General features: G+C 47.0%; 1 protein-coding gene across 1 annotated transcript in view; it reads left to right on the top strand.

Moving 5' to 3' along the window:
• LOC126528408 (acyl-coenzyme A thioesterase 13-like) overlaps positions 1–13897 on the top strand; it is a 28749-nt gene extending 14852 nt beyond the window's left edge. The window contains exon 3 of the mRNA XM_050176299.3: positions 13626–13897. Within this exon, the coding sequence (XP_050032256.2) occupies positions 13626–13845 (220 nt within the window). The 3' untranslated portion in view covers positions 13846–13897. The remainder of the gene's footprint in view (positions 1–13625) is intronic.
• Positions 13898–19158: the final 5261 nt, after the last annotated feature.

The raw sequence follows: 19158 nt of genomic DNA, 5'->3' as shown, positions 1-19158 counted from the left end.
CCCGTACTGGATCGGTCTTGCGCCTTTGCCCACAAGCCGTGACAGTCGCACTGTGTTGCATCCTGGGTTGATAAACTGGCGTTTGTTCACTATCTGTCTATGGTGCCTTCTCCGCGCCGTATCGACGAACGCGACCGTAGCGCCCTTAGCGTCGCGGTGTGGAGGAATGTCGCGTCTTTTCCTGACCGCGCTTGCAGGGTAAGCCTCGCGCAATCCCGTGTCCGCAACATATCGACTGAATCACTTAAAATTTGCGTGATATGTGGTAAGCACACGTGCGTTGTACCCTGCGCCAAAAGTGCTTGCTGCTGCGCCAAGTCGGCTTTTTGCCTGCGCCAAGACCTGCGCCGAAAGGTAAAATGGCTGTTCCACCACTGCATCTATATGATCAGTCGGCATGCTGGCTTGGCCGAGCGCTCGGTGTAGATTGCCAGGTATAATGTGCTCAGCGGCAGTTTGCAGTGGTTTCCGCACTTGCGTGGTCTGTTATAGCATGACGTGGCGTATTCTAAGTGGGGAACGGTATACCATGAGACGTATACTGGTTTACGTGATTTAAGCCGGCGTGGCCGGAGTTTCTGCTGGCATTGGAGGCGGACGGAGCACCCAACGCGATGTATGCACGCGTGTTTGAGTCTGCAATCAGCCTCGGAGATCAGCTATGTACTTCTGAAGATGCATTTCCCGAATGCGACCGTACTGCATGCAGCATTACCGCTGTAGTTCTAAGCTATAGTTTCGCAGCAATGAGTAGTCGCAAAACATGTGACGATCCTAACAACGTGAGTGCCGTTATGTTGCGGAATAACATGTGCTGTTTACTTTGGCAAGCCTTAAAATCGTTATGTGTAGATGCAATGCGCGATTACCTCGTTTGTTGAACAGGGTTGCCGCTCACGAATAAATGAGTTTGGTTAGTAGTAACAGCATACCGTATAGCATGAATCACACTTCTCGAGTGGTTGAGCGGTCCGCTGCGAACTGCACGAGCCTCCGAAGGAGTAATATATATATATATATATATATATATATATATATATATATATGTGTGTGTGTGTGTGTGTGTGTGTGTGTGTGTGTGTGTGTGTGTGTGTGTGTGTGTGTTTGTGTGTGTGTGTGTGTGTGTGTGTTATAGATCAGTTTGTTCTATATATCGCATCGTGCAGTCATGTGGCATGGCTATGCCAGGTCTTATTGCGGCGTTAGCCAGTCATTTTTTGTCTTTCTCCTTTTTTTTGGACGAAAGCACAGATGATACCGATTTTCTTTTTTCGGCTATTTCATCCTGTTCTCCGTATTCGACGTACTCACTCGTTTTTGTGAACATTGTATCATCACAAATAGCCGTCAGACTCTTTGTTATGCGATACGCTTTGGATATTACTCCTTCTAGGGACTAAAGAGCGATTTCGAAGCACAAAGCTTATATGTGTCATGCTTAATTTGCCACGCAAGCGCAGTGATCGCTGTGATGCTACGCCGCGTCATAGATGAGCCTAACGCAGACATAGCATAATGACTTCAGGTTCACTAGGATTGAAAGGCGTGGGAACGATGGCGGTGGCTGACGCAAATATTTTGTAACGACTGGGGCTTAGATGTCTCCACGGGGTTGCAACAGCTTGGCCGTACACGAGCGCTCTCACATATATGTTTCAGTTCTTACGCCAAGCGATGAGATAAAAGATTTTCCTCTTCACGCTGGCAAGTCACAAACAGCGATATTCTTCGTGGAGTGAAAACCGATACAGCCAAAATGGTTTACAACACGTATGCACACACCGCGACTGGTGATGCGTGTCGCATGCAGCCGAGAGAAGTTTCCGCATGCTGGTAGTTGCTGCACCGAAAGGCAGGCTATACGCAGTGGTTCTTCGACGACTCCTTATGAACTGTCATCACATGAACTTCACCGGAGAACGATTGTTCTGCACTACGCGACGGCAACACATTCAAGCAGCGTCGCGCACGCCCCGGCTCAGGATGACGAAAATGTCCCTGATGTACCGATGACAAATGTCTGTAATCTTCGCTCGCACTTTCAACTATAAAGAACACGGGAAACGACAGGAAAGACTGACATTGCGCTGATAACAACTGATGGCCTATCACATGCGATCGATTTAAACGTCCAGTTGTTGATTGTGTCACCGTTCTTTCCTGTTTAGCACGCGTGAGTTCAGGTTGGGCTATATTGCGCAGAGTGTGATCGTACCAGCAGCTAGCCCATCAGATGCGTCCTTTTGTAACCTCAAGCGGATATGTGACGGATTTGTAGGTCAGTGCGCCTGCGGCAACGACGCATCCAGCTGGGCTTCGCGTAACTTTTTTTATTCCTGTCTGTCGCGATGTTTCATTTTGTTGTGGGCTGAATTATGGGCTTTCCAATTTTTAGACATCCCGTAGGGTGCTAGTCATAAGCGTCCTTCGTGGCTAGCGCCAGCGAGGTAAAATGTAGGGGAACACAAACAACGGGACATTAAGGGCACCGGTCACGGAGTTCAAATGGCAATCACCTGGCAACGAGATGCCAACTTGAATGAGTGAATGAGTGTATAAATAAAGGAATTAACTAGTACTTTTTTCAGTTAAGTTATATGTACTACTTAGCTGAGCATTTCCTAAGAGCCTTCAGCATAGCCTCTCACGGGCTCGTGCAATTCGTACACAAGCACTGTAGTAAAGCATCTCGGAGTGCCGTACAGAAATGTAGCTGATTTTGAGGCCTGATATATCTGAACTTCCCAAAATAAGTTTAATACCTTCGGGTGTCCAAATAAAACCGCATAAATTCGGCGTTGTAAGAGAAACACTATACAGAGTGTTTCAGCGAACACTTTCAAAAAACTTTTTTTTGTGATTACCTGTGGCAGAAAGCACAATTCTAGTCCACAAGCTGGTCTACTCGAAGAGCCGGGCATTACTGGCACAAAAAATTCAAACGCATAATTGACTAATTAACAAGAATTCACTGATTAAACTTTTAACTAATTACCTCATAGTACGTATTGCAATTTGCAAATTCTAGTTGGGAAGTTCGCAAGGCGACTCGATTTGGAACGAATTCTCAGGTTGACACCAATAGCAACTCGGCGTTCATGCGCATTATTTGTTTTAAATCCTGTTTGACGAACAGTGAGAGAGGAAAGAGTGGCGACGGCGCCTGTGCACGTGACTTGGGCTTCTGTGGTCGCCACGCGCGTCGGAAGTGCTGGCGTGGGCTTCAGCAGCGGTTGCGGCAGATGCATGGGAGGTGCGGTGACTGCGGCGGCGTTTGTGTTGACAGAGTGCGGTGCACTATTAAAAAAAATATGTGTGATTTGATTACGTATGCAGCTCATGTGTGCAGTCTAATCAACTTCGCTGGTAGTCCGTCCCCATATGAATGTTGCGGCCCCACGATTTTGTTTGTTTAAGAGACAAGAAAATAGAACACCGATATTTCACATGCACGCACAATGCGCGCATTTCCTTGAACACTGCTGGGCGGGCGGGAAGACAACGCGCATGAAGGCACCGCGCTTCTCGGCTCGCCCTCGCATGCCCATCCTTCGCCCCATGGCACAGGAGATTGCATGTGGCTTTCAGCACAATGCGCAGGTATACAGAGCGGACCCTGCGGCACAGGCGCAGTCAGACCCATGGCAGAACGGCAGCCCCGAGTGTCATTAAAATACGCGTTTTTTTTTTTTTTTTTTTGCCGGCGCCCCTCGCCACTAGAGCAGCTGTAGCTGCAGCTCGTGGGGCTGATATTGGTTTGGTTTCGCCGCCTCTCGGCAACTGAACGAAGCGTGGATCGCGTGGCGAAGCAGGCGAGTTGGTTGGTTTGGAGAAAAAGCTTTTCTCGTCTGGCTCATTGTTTTTAAATGGACGCTTTCTTAGAGAGAGAGAGAGAATAAAATTTTTCATTTATATATTCACTTTGGTTTGGAGCTGTTTATATACACGACTATCGACTGCACAGGTGCACAATGACATCAGAACGACGCGCTCCCGCTACATTTCATGGAAATCCTGCCACAAGACAGACACGCACACACACATACACACATACGCATATATATATTGACACGTGTACTTGTCTGTCTTTATCGGGCGACACGTTTCACCGCCTAACAAATGTTATCGCACAGCGCAGGACGCGCCAGCATGCATCGGAAGTTTCTGGAATATTATCGATGCTTCCATCCGCTGTCTGTGACCGAACCTTGTGTAATCTGATTGCATGTGTGCGCGACGCGAATAATGTAGAACTTTGTGGAAGGCACGCGGGTCCCAGCGATTCCTCTGGAACATTCGATGACTGATGTATTATAAAAGCCGACGCGCTTGACCCGCTGATCAGATTTTCGACGATCGCCGACTGTGTTCGCCGCTATCGTTTGCTTTAAGTGTAGCCTGTCTTTGTGGGCACAGGTTCGCCCAATAAAAGCTAGTTTTGTCTTTCAAAGTATTGCTACTGTGTTCTTTAACGTCCCTACCACGTGACAATATACACACACTCCAGGAAAGGTTTCTTTCACTCCAGGGGCGTAGCCAGGGGGAGGGCTGATGAGGCTTCAGCCCCCCCCCCGAATTTTTTTCGTGCTGTCCATTCACCGCCGACCAAAGCAAGCCCCGGCGCCGGAAATCATTCTGGATTTTGTCTAGAACGTCTTTTTCACGCTCAAAAAGCCATTTCACCGCAAAAATTGCCAACTCGGGCTGGATTTCGCGGCAACGCCCATGCACCGGGAGTCTCATAACGCTAGGAGCCCCATCCGAGCACAAAATTTGAAGGACCTTTTGATGGCGAACGAGCTGGCGCGGCATCTCGTGGAGGCCGCGGAATCTACACTCTATCATGGAATCTACGGAGCGCGTGGATGTCAATTCCGAAACTTTATGGGTATAAAGTTCTCATAAACTTTTGATGTGAAAGGTGCATTGATATTTCAAAACATGTGCTTTAGATTTTCAATTGCTGAACTTTGTAAGTTTAATGTTCCCATAAATATTTGACGCCAAAGGTGCATTAACTTTTCCAAAGTAACACATCGGGCCATACAACGAGACAAGCCAAATCAACACACTATCCGACAAGTTGTACAAAGCCCGCAGCGAGGCCCGATGGGACGAAGCGTTGTGGTGGTTCATTCCTGCCGTCATGTCACATAAAAAAATATCAACATATTTTTCACCTGCGCCAAAGCATCCCGTGAAGACACTAAAGCCAGCCAAGGTAACTACGTTCTTATTTATTTTTTCTACTTTGACTTTTAATCGCGAGGACACATTGATCCCCTTCAATTTTTTTGTTCTCGCTCCCCTGCCCGCGGGCTGCGAGAGCCAGCCAGAGCGCATGCATTTTTCTCATGTTGCCCCGACCACCGCGCGGCGCACTTCGGTGCACATTCGGTTTTCTCTGGCCGAGTGCATTTTCGTCTGGCAGTTTTAGACGCTTTCTGGCTAGCAGACGAGGAAAAGAAACAATGGTCGATCGCCGCCATCACTGTGGGGACGACGGATTGCACCGCGTTCGCTTGAGCGCAACCTCTCCAGAATGTCTTGCCTCGCCGGTGTAGGATACCGAGCAGTATGCGCATGGTTCTTGGTGGACCAAGCGTCTTGTGTTTTCTTCGATATTCCTTTAATAGCCACATTAGTTGCCCAAAGTAGGCATTCGATTGTGACCAACATACTTTCCTTTGCGTTTTTCTTTATTATGGTGCCCCCGGCCCACGAAAGGAAAAAAAAAGAACGTTAAGGCGCAGCGAATTGTCGCGTGGTGAAAGTTCTATTTTGTTACTTATTTTGCGGAAAGTAATGGGCCATGGGACGCTTCAGCTGCGGATACTCTTATTATATTATTGCAATAGCAATTATATGGAGACTCTAGGCGCATTCCTGCCGTCGCCGTTGCCCTCATGTTCCGCATAAATTCTAAGGGCGATAACATCGTGACCGTGCACCGCATGCTGTATGTGCGAGTGAAAGCATGTGGGGGGTGAGGGGGAATGGGTGAGCCGACGATGGTGGCTCAGTCTTGCGTGCGCAAGGGAGAAAAGTGAGGAGCAAGCGCGCCGCCTTCGGTCGCGCACAATACATCGGGGGGAGTGGATGGAATGGGGGCGGGATCTAGGATTCTGTGAATCTGCGATTGCGTAACATGTTTATTTGCCTTGTTTGACCCATTATATAGCGTGACTCTTTCTTAGATACATAGATTTATTGGAGACTTATACGTATGTTTTGTGTATACGTGCAGTGAACTATGTTTCCGGTGGCACTTTTTTGCCCGTTATCAAGCTGTGTCTTCGCATTTGTATATTCCATTGTATCTTCACATTTCTAATGTACGAGGGCAATCAAATGAAAGTGAGCCTACCCACCCCGCGCAATTATGGTTCTGTTCATTATCTGCAAGGCCTGCGCGTAGCACACAGGCATCTGTGATTTACAAAAGTGACACGCAGGTTTGAGGATAAATGTTCTTTAACGCTCTCATACACTGGGATGAACATGGTTGCGTGACGTAATGGACGCTCTAGAAGTGGAGCAGCGTAGTGCCGTGAGGTTTTTGACAGCTGAAGGTGTTTCCCAAAAAGAAATTAAGTCACCGTATGGCTGCCGTGTACGTCGAACATTGCATTTCATTGGCCACTGTGAAGCGTTAGAACAAACCGTTCAAAGAAGGACGTGGAAGTTACAAAGACGATCCCAGACCGGGCCAAAGCCATCGTGCAATCACACCTAACAAAATTGCAAAGGTTGATGAGCTGATGACACAAGAACGGAGGATAAGCATCGATGAACTGCCAGAGCGTGTGAACATCGCTCACGGTTCGGTTCACCGTCACCGTTCACGCCGTAATTCATGAACATTTCGGCTATCAGCTCTTGTATGCGCAATGGATGCCCAAGATTTTGGACCACCGCCAGAATACGGAGATGTTCGGCGCTGCCTTCACTCATCTGATCCGGTATGACAATAAGGGTGACGATTTCTTGTCTGCAATTGTGATCGGAGACGAACCATCATGCCACTACTACGAGCCTGAATCACGACAGCAAATCTTATAATGGAAACATTTGAATTCACCACCCCAAAAGAAAGCAAAGGCCGTCATTTCCGCCGGACAGGTATTGTTGACTTTTATTTTTCGATTGTCAGGGGCCATTACTGATAGAATTTGCTAAATCTTGAGAGACTATCAATTGTTTCCGATATTGCTAAACGCCGGATCGGCTACGTGTCGCAATCAAGAACAAACTACGTGACAAATTGACGAATGGGGTCATCTTGTTCCACGACAATGCCCGTCCCTACGTCGCTGATGTGGTTAATACAAAACTGGCAAAGTTCAAGCGGGGAACGCTGCAACATCCGCCAGACAGCTCAGACCTGTTGCCTTGCGACTTCCCCATTTTTGGGCAACCGAAAAAACAGCTCAAGGGAACCAGATTTGTCTCGGACGATGACGTGAATGTCAGTTGCAGACGTTTTGAAGCAGCAACCCAAGCAACTCTATGAGACGGGAATTACGCGACTCGTTTGTCAATGGGACAAATGCCTGAATGCAAATGAAGGCTACTTTTAAACAAAGTACCCCATTTTTCATATATTTGCACTGGCTCACTTTCATTTGACTCACCCTCGTATATTCTGCAAAACTCCTGCTTTTTATACGTGCTCTCTGTTGCGACTATAATTTCGGTGCAATTACTCACGATACACGACCGGTGACAGCTGCTCCTGCGTAATACATTGGAACAAATGACAGCGTCATTGAGATTTTTCACTGGCCGTTGCATATGTACAAGAATGTAAACAAGGATCTTGAATGACAAAGTTTCATTAACATATTTGTCCTCAACTTGTTCATTTCATGGCCTTTACATTTTTCATATCAGCGGCATGGAATGCTTTGGTGGTTTCGAACTGATGTAGTTCTAAAGTTCGTGTGATATTTTCTTTACTTATTAAATAGACGAAAAACATGGAAGCATTGACACCACTTATGTTGGGCACAATTTTTGGCACATACGAGTATAATATTTTATGAAAAGAATACATATTTTACTTGTATTGACAGTGCGTAGCGTTCAAGAATTCGTTTGCAGCATCTTTGGCAATGATAATGCAGTTATTATTCATGTATTTGATCCATAGGCAAATTGTTTAAGAGGAAGCTTTAGCTCAGGCCGAACTCCGACGTGGCCTATTCAGATACATGGTAAACGTAGAAACGCTTTTCTGAGATAACTCCTGAATCGCTTTTAATGAAATTTGTCGCATTTCAGAGAGTAAGTTAAATTCTAGTGTCTGTTGGAAGCGGAATTTCGATTTAGGGCCTGAACTTTGTTTATTTAAAATATTTTGAAAAATTCGAAACTTCGAAAAAAATATAAGCACGAAGTTTACAAATTAATAGCTCTGCATCAAGAACAGATATCCCGCTTCTGTAAACAGCATCCATTGCACCATTCAAAGCGGACAAATTCGATATGTCTATTTGTATCTTACGGGAATTGGTTATGTTATGTACAAGGGTTCTGCAAAAGCCGTGTTTCCATAACACTTCATTTTTTTAGACTCATGTGTAACATATCAACTTTGTCCGCTGTAGATGTCCTGTTATCTGGAAATCACAGAATTGTGATATCAATTTTCATTGCTGATATACAGAGTTGTAAACTGCATTGTTTCGTTTCCTGAAAATTTTCGATTTTGCCACTTTTCAATAAAATATTGACTACCTAAATCGAAAATTCGAAACAGTCACTAGAATTTAAGTTTTTCTTTTAAATGCAACAAACCTCATCAAATTTGGTGCAGTGGTTGCCGAGAAAAACCAATTCTCCTTCTACATGTATTTAGATAAGAGCATCCGACCTAATGTTTCCTCTTAGGAGGAGGCCGAGCTGCAACGTTAGCCCCCCCCGAACGAAATTTCTGGCTACGCCACTGTTTCACTCATCTTGGCCACGGTACGTGGCCAAGATGAATGTATTGCAATCATATATTATACCTGTTGTACAGTGTGGTCCTTTATGAAAGGGAACACGCGAGCGCGTGGCCTGTGTTCTTAGGAGGCTGCTTAGAGCGCCAGCAGCAGGCAGCAAGGGGAATGGATGGATGGATGGATGGATGGATGGATATTATGAGCGTCCCCTTTGGAACGGGGCGGTGGGTTGCGCCACCAAGCTCTTGCTACTATACTGCCTAATATCCTACCTAGGTTAAACAATGAAAAAAGGAAAAAAAAAACACTCTGAACTGAAATCATGTCCGCTTGTAGCGCCATCTATTGGCGGCATGATAAACAGACACGGCTGATAGGCTGCCGGACTGCCTCCCAGGCCGGGTGGATGCGCAACAGGCGGAACAGCTGTCGAGAATAGAGCCTGCGAGCAAACCGTGCTCGGTACGGTGATACACTGGAAACGTAGAAGGACCAACATATGCCCGCTAGTTAATAGGCAGTCCCAGCATATTTTAATGTGTTAGCATTCTTCGGGGAATACCGCAGCAAGATCTGTCCGCCACCCGAAAAGTGTAACGCCTTCTGTTTGCACAAAGGTGCGTAATGTGCGAAGTTGCGACATTTCATCATTATAATAGTGTGAATGTAGATAATTGGTAGCTTTATAAGCGATGAGGAAGAATTAAAAAAGATGATTAGAGGGAACAACCACAGAGATACATAAGGTCCACAGAAATGCACGGGGAGCCTACAGTAGGGGTGGGCCAGCAGAAATTTGGGGTGGCACAACATAAATTTTGGGGTGCGTCAACTTAAAATATGGAGATGGGCGAACTTAAAATTTGGAGAAATCGGAGGTGGGTCAACTTAATATTTGGGGGTGGGCCAACTTAAATTTGGGGTAGGCTTATGCACACACTGACAACTCCAGTGAGTTTCTGCATACTTCTTGCAGTATGGAGCTCTGGCTCCCCACTGCCCCCATAGCGTGAATAAACCTCACCTGATTAGGAGTGGTTTAGGAGAGAAGTGAACTCAGGTGAAACTTTATTTTAGGTAAATAAACGTAATTAATTGGTTAATTATTTATTCATAATTAATTATTTTTATAATGACGGCATATGACTAATTACTAATTAGCTTTAGTTATAGTTATAAAGGAGACATTTCTATCTGTAAATAACTATTAGGATTGCTTGAATCGGTCTAACTAATCTCTGGGTACTCTTAATTATTATTTATTAGGCTGCGGTGATTTAACCTTAGGAAGTCTTGATTTGTCTAATAACCTACATTGATTTTAATTAGTTTCAGTATTTTTAATTACCATCAATATATATCCGTTACGCTTAAGTAATCTTATCGTAACTAAGATTATTTGTCTTTATTAACCAACTTACACTTATACCTCTCAGCACTTACTATATATAGTCATAGTCATAAATCTCTTTAGTCATAGATAGTAATAAGGCATTCTCATATACACCTCCATAGGATCTCACGTATACTTGTAGTGCATGGTGTCACGCGTTACAGACAGAAAAACGGTTGGACGGACGGACAGAGTTCCAGGGAAGTAGCCCTAGAATGCTTACGTATAAATATAGGTACACCAGGCGTACGTATAACTACTCAGCGTAAGTTGGCGCTTCCACTTTTCCCGTGCACTTGCGTACTATACGTGGTTTGCTCCCACGAGACGTTGCGTTGTAGACCCCGCTGCTTGCTCCACAGTCCTGTGAGGAGGGGGGAGTGGTTCCAGCTAATTTTTAGCAGGCACTTGGCCTATCGGCCGTGCCTGGTTATTCTGGCCGCCAATAGATGCCACCACAAGCGGACGTGGTTCTCCTTCGTGCCACTTGCTGGCGCTCTAAGCAGCCTCCGCAGAGCACGGGTGACGAGGTCGCGTGTTCCCTTTCATGAAGGACCACCCTGTACCAGCCGGCGAAGATCCGAGCACCTACGTAATCCTTATTAATGGTCTGCAACCTCCTTCAGACCTCTGCTAAATATATTGTAAACATGTTAAAGTGGCAGGAAAACAAGGTCATAGGTTCGCCCGAAGACGATTGATTGAAGCACTAATAGCGACAGTAAAGTATTAGACAGTTACGTCTAGTAAGATCAGTAGTTTTAACGGCCGTATAGATTGAAGTAAACATCTGCCGACTAATTAACTTAAGAAGCATAGTGTCACGCGTGTGCAGGCGAACATGAACATATCTCACTGGATGACGGCGAACAGACGCTGCCACAACGCTGGCGTGAAGAAGCAGGGGGAAGCTTGGTGTCGTCTCTCGCTTCATCGCGTCTCCGAAGCTTGAGATTATGCGACCTGCAACGCGCATGAAGCCACCGTGCAGCCACCTCGGCTCGCTCTTGGCTTTCACGCCCGCCGCAGACTACCTCCAAGGTAGGCGTGTGCAGCCATGCGGACAGCCACGACCGTGCTAGAGGAGGAGACGCTCGCTTTCTTTCCGTAGCGCGCTTGATCACGTGACCTCTGACACTGGGCGCCCGGGAGACACCGTGCCTCAAGCCACCATCCTTCTCGGCTCATCCTCGCGTTTTTTTCCTCGTACCCGCTTCGAGTCGAACGAGGCCAATGGAGCCGCCCTCAAACGCATTTGTTCTAAGACTGAAAGCGCCCTCGGCCTGATCCGAAGAATCGCAATAGGTACCGCGGAATCAGGGAGGACAATCTGATCCGGATTATCCACGCCTTCGTGCTATGCCACTTCGATTATTCAGGGGCTATGCACAACTGGCTCGTGTCGGAGCGCAACAAGATCAATGACCTAATCAGAAGAGTTTTCAAGCTTGCCCTCGGCCTTCCAGTCCGAACACACACAAAAGAGCTCCTCAATTTGGGAATTCACAACACGTTCGAAGAAATCGATGAAGCCCAAGAGTTTTCCCAGTTTGCCAGACTTTCCGGTACCCCAGCGGGCCGAGCCATACTTGGCAAGCTGAGACGTAACCCCACGGTGATCAGTCCCGACGCTGTGAAGCTGCCCAACGACGTAAGATCCAAGTTTAAGATACACCTGATGCCACGCAATATGCATCCCACCTACAACGAAGGACGAAGACGAGCCAGGGGTAAAGCTCTGCTCGCCAGTGCTCGCTTGAACAAGGACCTAACATGCTTCGTAGACGCTGCTTCGTACGTTAAAGAAGCCTTCTCCTCAGTGGTCATTGAATGTGATTCTAAAGTCCTTAGCTGCGCTACCATCCGCACTTCTAGTTCCAGCGTTGCAGAGCAGGTTGCTATTGCTCTTGCATTGATGGACAGTGTACATGAAACGATTTATTCAGATTCCAAGACCGCTGTCAGGGCCTTTCAGATGGGAATGGTAGCTCCCCAGGCCCTACGTATTATCCAAAGTGCTAAAGACATGAAACATCACACTTTTTGGCCTGGTTCCCTGCGCACCTTGGAACCATTGAGGGTACCTCGATCAACCCCAACGAGGAGGCGCACTTAGCTGCACGAGGTTTGACTGACTGTGCGCTAGGTAACGCGACCTCTCCTGGGCGACCCGGGCCTCTCTGCTCGTACAACGAGATTTTCAAACATAATTATCTGTCAAGAAGACTTCTGCCTTTGCCGCGCTCCTCGCTGTGCAGGGCCCAGGCAGTCACTCTCGGACTTTTGCAAACAAGCACTTACCCGAGCCCTGCGGCGCTGCACACAATGCACCCCGAACGGTTCCCAAGCCCGGACTGCCCTCTGTGTGGTGATTATGCGGACTTCGAACATGTCCTGTGGGGATGCGTCTCTGCCGCTCCCCTTTTCACCCAAGAGGAAATGATGAAGCTGATTAGAGCCCAGGACCAGACCTCTCAAATCCTGGCAGTCCAGAGGGCTCGCGAGAGGGCCGTCAGATTTCACCTGATGGTCCCCGAGTGGGCCTAGCCAGGTGACGTTGAGTTTGCTCGCGTCTATTGTGGACCAAATAAAGTTGTTTCACTCACTCACTCGTACCCGCTGGTCGAAGGCTCATGCGCGTCGGGTAGTTCATATCGTTGGCGAGTGTTAAGCGAGCTGCATCGGTCGCTTCCCAAACTCGAAGGCCCCTAGCGTTTACCTTCTTGTAGCGCCATTCCTAGTGTCGGGCATTGAAGTCGCCCGGCACGAGCGTTATGTCTCTGGGTTAGCGCTGTCGGAGGTCTATATGGTGATGTTTTTTTAATGTTATGATTAGTATTACGAAGAGCAACAAATACAGTGGCAGACATACATTGACACAAGTTGTCGTCAGAGGGGTTCACTGGAGAGTCGCACATACTCAGTGCCACATAACCAGTGATCCAAGTTTGTGGTTGCATGGCCAGATAGTCGGAAAGAAAAGAAGCTAAGAATCCTGTTCGCATTAATATCGTAGTAAAGGAGCCTAATTTACTAAACTCTGTTTTATTAACTTTAGGGATTTAATGTGGAAGAGTTGGTGATAATAATGTTAGTAATCTATGATGAGAGAGCAGCGACGACCACAAGACCGTCTGGATAGGATAGGGATAACTTTAATAAAGTGCCGGCAAACGACGGTTTAACGCGTCGTGACGCTGGCCAAGCGTCGCCCCGGGGTCTGTCTTGTTAATGTTCAATTTCTTTCTCTAATTTTTTTTAACCACTTCGTCTTTATGCGTGTGCAGCTACGTGGATAAGGCGGTGCTCGGGGACACGGTGACGGTGGAGGCAACAACCACAAAACTGGGCGGCAGCACAGCCTTCCTCACCGTGGACATCCGCAACAAGGAAACGGGCAAGCTGCTGGTCAAAGGCCTGCACACCAAGCAGCTGCTGAACGGCATGGATTACCTGGGAAACAAGCTGGATATGGGTGCAGCGTCGGCCACCACTTCTAAGGCCTGATACAGTGTGTTTGTCTTTCAATAAACTGTTGCGCTATTTTGGAGGGGAAAAATGGTGTTCATCTGTTTTGTCTGTCAGAAAAAAAGAAAACGCGCGTCCATCTTGCGACAAATTATGCGTCAAAGTTGGCATGAATGTGGAATCGCCGTGCGCTTAGCAGTTCGGGCCAGTTTAATAAATGGAATAAGAATGGAGCAGGTACACGACCGGGCCCAAGTGCGCATTCGACCCGTCTGAAGAAAATAAAAAGGAACAAATTGGGCAGAACTCATTTATGATGCATCGCTAAGTACGCGAATAGCTGAAACACGTAATGTCTAAGGCATGTATTACACCCGGGCGCCTCTATCCCGCTTGAATGGATGGATGTTATGAGCGTCCCCTTCGGAACGGCGCGGTGGGTTGCGTCACCAAGCTCTTGCTAATATACTGCCTAATGTCCTACCTAGGTTAAAAGAGAAATAAAAAAAACTATGAACTCCCACAACCAAATTTTCTGACCACCTACGGCGAACTTTGCTTTTGTACGTCTCCGTTTTCAGTCGTTTCCCTACTTTTCTTCCACCAATCTTCCAATCGCCTCTTACTAATCCCTATTGCGGACATGTTTACTTTTCACCCTACAGGCCGCATACTTGCTGGTAAGCTTCCTAGTTCTTTTCCTCCAGTGTGAATCAATGTTTTTCCTGTACAGATACCTCAACACTCTCTCCTTTCTGGATACGCAGCGCCATCTATATCATCACCATCAGCAGCAGCAGCAGCAGCAGCCTGGTTACGCCCTCTGCAGGGCAAAGGCCTCTCCCACACTTCTCTAGCTACCCCGGTCATGTACTAATTGTGGTGATGTTCTCCCTGCAAACTTCTTAATGTCATCCACCCACCTAACTTTCTACCGCCCCCTGCTAGGCTTCCCTTCCCTTGGAATCCAGTCCGTAACACTTAATGATCATCGGTTATCTTCCCTCCTCATTACATGTCCTGGCCATGCCCATTTCTTTTTCTTGGTTTCAACTAATATGTCACTAACTCGCGTTTGTTCCCTCACTCAATCTGCTCTTATCCCTTAACGTTACACCCATCATTTTTCTTTCCATAGCTCGTTGCGTCGTCCTCAATTTAAGTAGAACCCTTTTCATAAGCCTTCAGGTTTCTGCCCCGTACGTGAGTACTGGTAAGACACAGCTGTTATACACTTTTCACTTGAGGGATAATGGCAATCTGCTGTTCATGATCTGAGAATACCTGCCAAATGCACCCCAGCCCATTCTTATTCTGATTATTTCAGTCTCATGATCCGGATCCGCGGTCACTACCTGCCCTAAGTAGATGTATTCACTTACCACTTCCAGTGCCTCGCTACCTATCGTAAACTGCTGTTCTCTTCCGAGACTGTTAAACATTACTTTAATTTACTGCAGATTAATTTTTAGACCCACCCTATTGCTTTGCCTCTCCATGTCAGTTTCGACTGAATCAAACGCTTTCTCGTAATCAATTAAATCTATATATAAGGGTTGGTTATATTCCGCACATTTCTCTATTACCTGATTGATAGTGTGAATATGGTCTATTGTCTAGTAGCCTTTACGGAATCCTGCCTAGTCCTTTGGTTGACAGAAGTCTAAAGTGTCCCTGATTCTATTTGCGATTACCTTAGTAAATACTTTGTAGGCAACGTGGGAGCGGCCCGCAGCGCGCTGAGTCGCGTACCTCAGGACCTTATTAAAGTTTTGCATCCATCCATCCAACCGACAGTAAGCTGATCGGTCTATAATTTTTCAAGCCTTTAGCGTCCCCTTTCTTATGGATTAAGATTATGTTGGCGTTCTTCCAAGATTCCGGTACGCTCGAGGTCATGAGGCATTGCGTATACAGCGTGGCCAGTTTTTCTAGAACAATCTGCCCATCATCCTTCAACAAATCTGCTGTTACCTGATCTTCCCCAGCTGCCTTCCCGTTTTGCATAGCTCCCAAGGCTTTCTTTACTTCTTCCGGCGTTGCTTGTGGGATTTCAAATTCCTCCAGGCTATTCTGTCTCCCATTATCGTAGTGGGTGCCAGTGGCACTGTATAAATCTCTATTGAACTCCTCAGCCACTTGAACTATATCATCCATATTAGTAATGATATTCCCGGCTTTGTCTCTTAACGCATACATCTGATTCTTGCATATTCCTAGTTTCTTCTTCACTGCTTTTAGGTTTCCTCCGTTCCTGAGAGCATGTTCAATTCTATCCTTACTACACTTCCTTATGTCAGCTGTCTTAGGCTTGTTGATTAACTTCGAAGGTTTTGCCAGTTCTATTCTAGCTGTAGGGTTAGAGGCTTACATACATTGGCGTTTCTTTATCAGATCTTTCGTCTCCTGCGATAGCTTACTGGTATCCTGTCTAACGGAGTTACCACCGACTTCTATTGCACACTCATTAATGCTGCCCATAAGATTGTCGTTCATTGCTTCAACACTAAGGCCCTCTTCCTGAGTTCAAGCCGAATACCTGTTCTGTAGCTTAATCCGGAATTCCTTTTATTTTCCATCTTACCGCTAACTCATTGATCGGCTTCTTATGTACCAGTTTCTTCCGTTCCCTCCTCAAGTCTAGGCTAATTCGAATTCTTACCATCCTATGGTCACTGCAACGCCGCTTGCCGAGCACGTCCACATCTTGTATGATGCCAGGGTTAGCGCAGAGTATAAGGTCTATTTCATAGTCTCGCCATTAGGGCTATCCCACATTCACTTTCGGCTGTACCGCTTGCGGAAGAAGATACTCATTATCCGCATATGATTATATTCTGCATAATCTAATAATAACTCCCCCCCTGCTATTCCTAGAGCCTATGTTATATTCCCCCACTGACTTGTCTCCAGCCTGCTTTTTGCCTACGACCTGCTATTTGTACCTCTTCTTAAGTTTCACGACAAGACCTGCCGCCCTGTCGTTAATGCTATAGAGCTCCTGTATGTTACCAGCTATATCCTTATTAATCAGGAATCCGACTCCTAGTTCTCGTCTCTCCCCTAAGCCCCGGTAGCACAGGACGTGCCCACTTTTTAGCTCTGTATATGCTTCATTTGTCCTCCTAACTTCACTGAGCCCTATTATATTCCATTTACTGCCCTCTATAGCACTGCTAGATTTGCCTCACTAGATAACGTTCTAGCGTTAAACATTGCCAGGTTCAGAATCCAATGGCGGCCTGTTCGGACCCAGGTATTCTCTGCTGCGTCACAGGTCTGACCGCCGCCGTGGTCAGTTGCTTCGCAGCCGCTGGGAACTGAGGGCCGGGGTTTTGATTGTTGTATTCATATAGGAGGTTGTGGCCAAGTACTGCACCAAGGTGGCCAATCCTGCTCTGGTGAGGGAGTGCGTTACCGGTTCTGGTCACAGGGATCAGGCCGCACTACAGGCCTGTTCATGCAATTTTATCAACACGCGTTTTTTTTTCTGTTTCTTATCCGGTGAAAAATTGCGCGGCACCGGGATTCGAACCACGGTCCTCTTGCACGCGAGGCGGATACTCTACCTCTACGCCACCGCTGCGTGATCCCACCTATATGCGGCCTCGCAAAGTCCAGACGTGGCCTCCGAGGTGTGTGACGCGACGGTTCAAGCGAACAGAGAATTATTCGTTTTCACCGCGGGCATTCCAGGAAACCGTCTGAAGCGGGTTCGACCCCGCCGAGGAGCGGGAAAGTTATAAACGATTTCTCTTTCATTGAAAAGCGGCGTGAGATATGCCACATTTTTAGATTGCGCTACTCTCGATATCAGCCCACATTGTTTAAAAAAAAACTGTAGCATCTTCTAGATCGACTAACATTTTTAGGCAGCACTATTTTCAGGATTGACCCGCATTTTTGGTTGGATAGATTGCCCCCCCCAAAAAAACGCGTCCGACATCGCAAAGAATGCCCTTCGCATTGAAACACTCTGCTCGAACTTAAACGCTGTTATGATTGGCGGTTCAATCCCATCGCTCGTGATCCGTTGTCATGATTGGAGTCGGGCATGAATTAGAAGGTAGCTGGCCCATGCCGTCGTCCAACTTATCCACGCTGAGGACGTTGATGAAGGGAAGGACTGCTTCTCATCGAGAACGAGGAATATGGGTTTATTTACAGTATCTATATCAGTCTAGCATGACTGCTTAGAAAAGTACATCAGCCTAACATGACTGCTTGAGAGAGTACATCATTCTAACATGACTGCTTGAGAAACAGTGTCCTGAGCAGCCGCACAACAGTGGTTTATAAACACTCGGTCCTCCCCCGATACCCAGGTGACGGAAACGGCCGTACAAGCACCGTAGGCGAGTTGACCAGGCACCGTAGGGGAGACGAGGCACCGTAGGCGAGTTGACGAGGCACCGTAGGGGAGACGACCCGGCACCGTAGGAGCATTTATTCCCCCAGCTGCAGCGCGCCCGCCTGCTGCCCATTGTCTGGCGTCTTGGTCGGCGCGTGGGAAGGGGTCTCAGTAGACGTTCCCGCGGGCTCAGTAACAATAGTTGGTCCGCCGAACCCGTTTAGTCACAATGGCGACTTCGTCAAACTCGGCTCCAGCGACGGAGAGTCGAGGACGCACACACAGTCGACTTAGTCACGCCGTGGCTAGAGGTTTGCGGCGACGCTCCAGGAAAGTTGCCGCCACTGTCGCAACTGGCCGGCAAAACTTGCACTGCAGCTGGCCGTTCTTAACAACGCCCTGCGTGCAGCACCTATGAACGTGTACATGGGTCATGGCTGCACTCAGTGTCGAGGAGGGGCAACAGAGCAGGCGAAACACGGCCTAGATTGTGCATTGTGCATCTGTTAATAACCATGCTTGTTACTGAGACGTGTGCGAAGAAATCTATATTTTTGTTCCTTGCGTGCATACTGCTGGCACGCATATACCGATAACAAAGAACCGCTGGCCCGAGTTTTTGTGAAGACCAGTGCTTACATTCGGGAGGGGGGGGGGAAGAGAGATGGTCCCGCCTCATTTTTTTTTCAATGGGCAGTGGGCCAAACGTATTTAGAAAGATGAGAAGCACAACTTCGCGAATATCTTTGGTTTATTTACGCAACAGTTTCAGTCGGTAGATATATAAACCAAAGAGAGATAACCGCGTAGTTGTGTATATATATATATATATATATATATATATATATATATATATATATATATATATATATGAAAGTTGTACACCACGTGAACACAAACTCCTAGCACTGCCCGGACAAGCATGCTTTCACAACGAGAATGCACGTTTTTACGTTGCTGAAACAACAATTTGCTTAACGTTTGACAAAGGCTTTTCATTG

This window comes from Dermacentor andersoni, chromosome 9 (genome assembly GCF_023375885.2).
Source record: "Dermacentor andersoni chromosome 9, qqDerAnde1_hic_scaffold, whole genome shotgun sequence".
NCBI classification, from domain to species: Eukaryota; Metazoa; Arthropoda; class Arachnida; order Ixodida; family Ixodidae; genus Dermacentor; species Dermacentor andersoni.
Note: the sequence above shows the minus strand (reverse complement) of the source record. Positions and strands in the feature narration are given on the sequence as shown.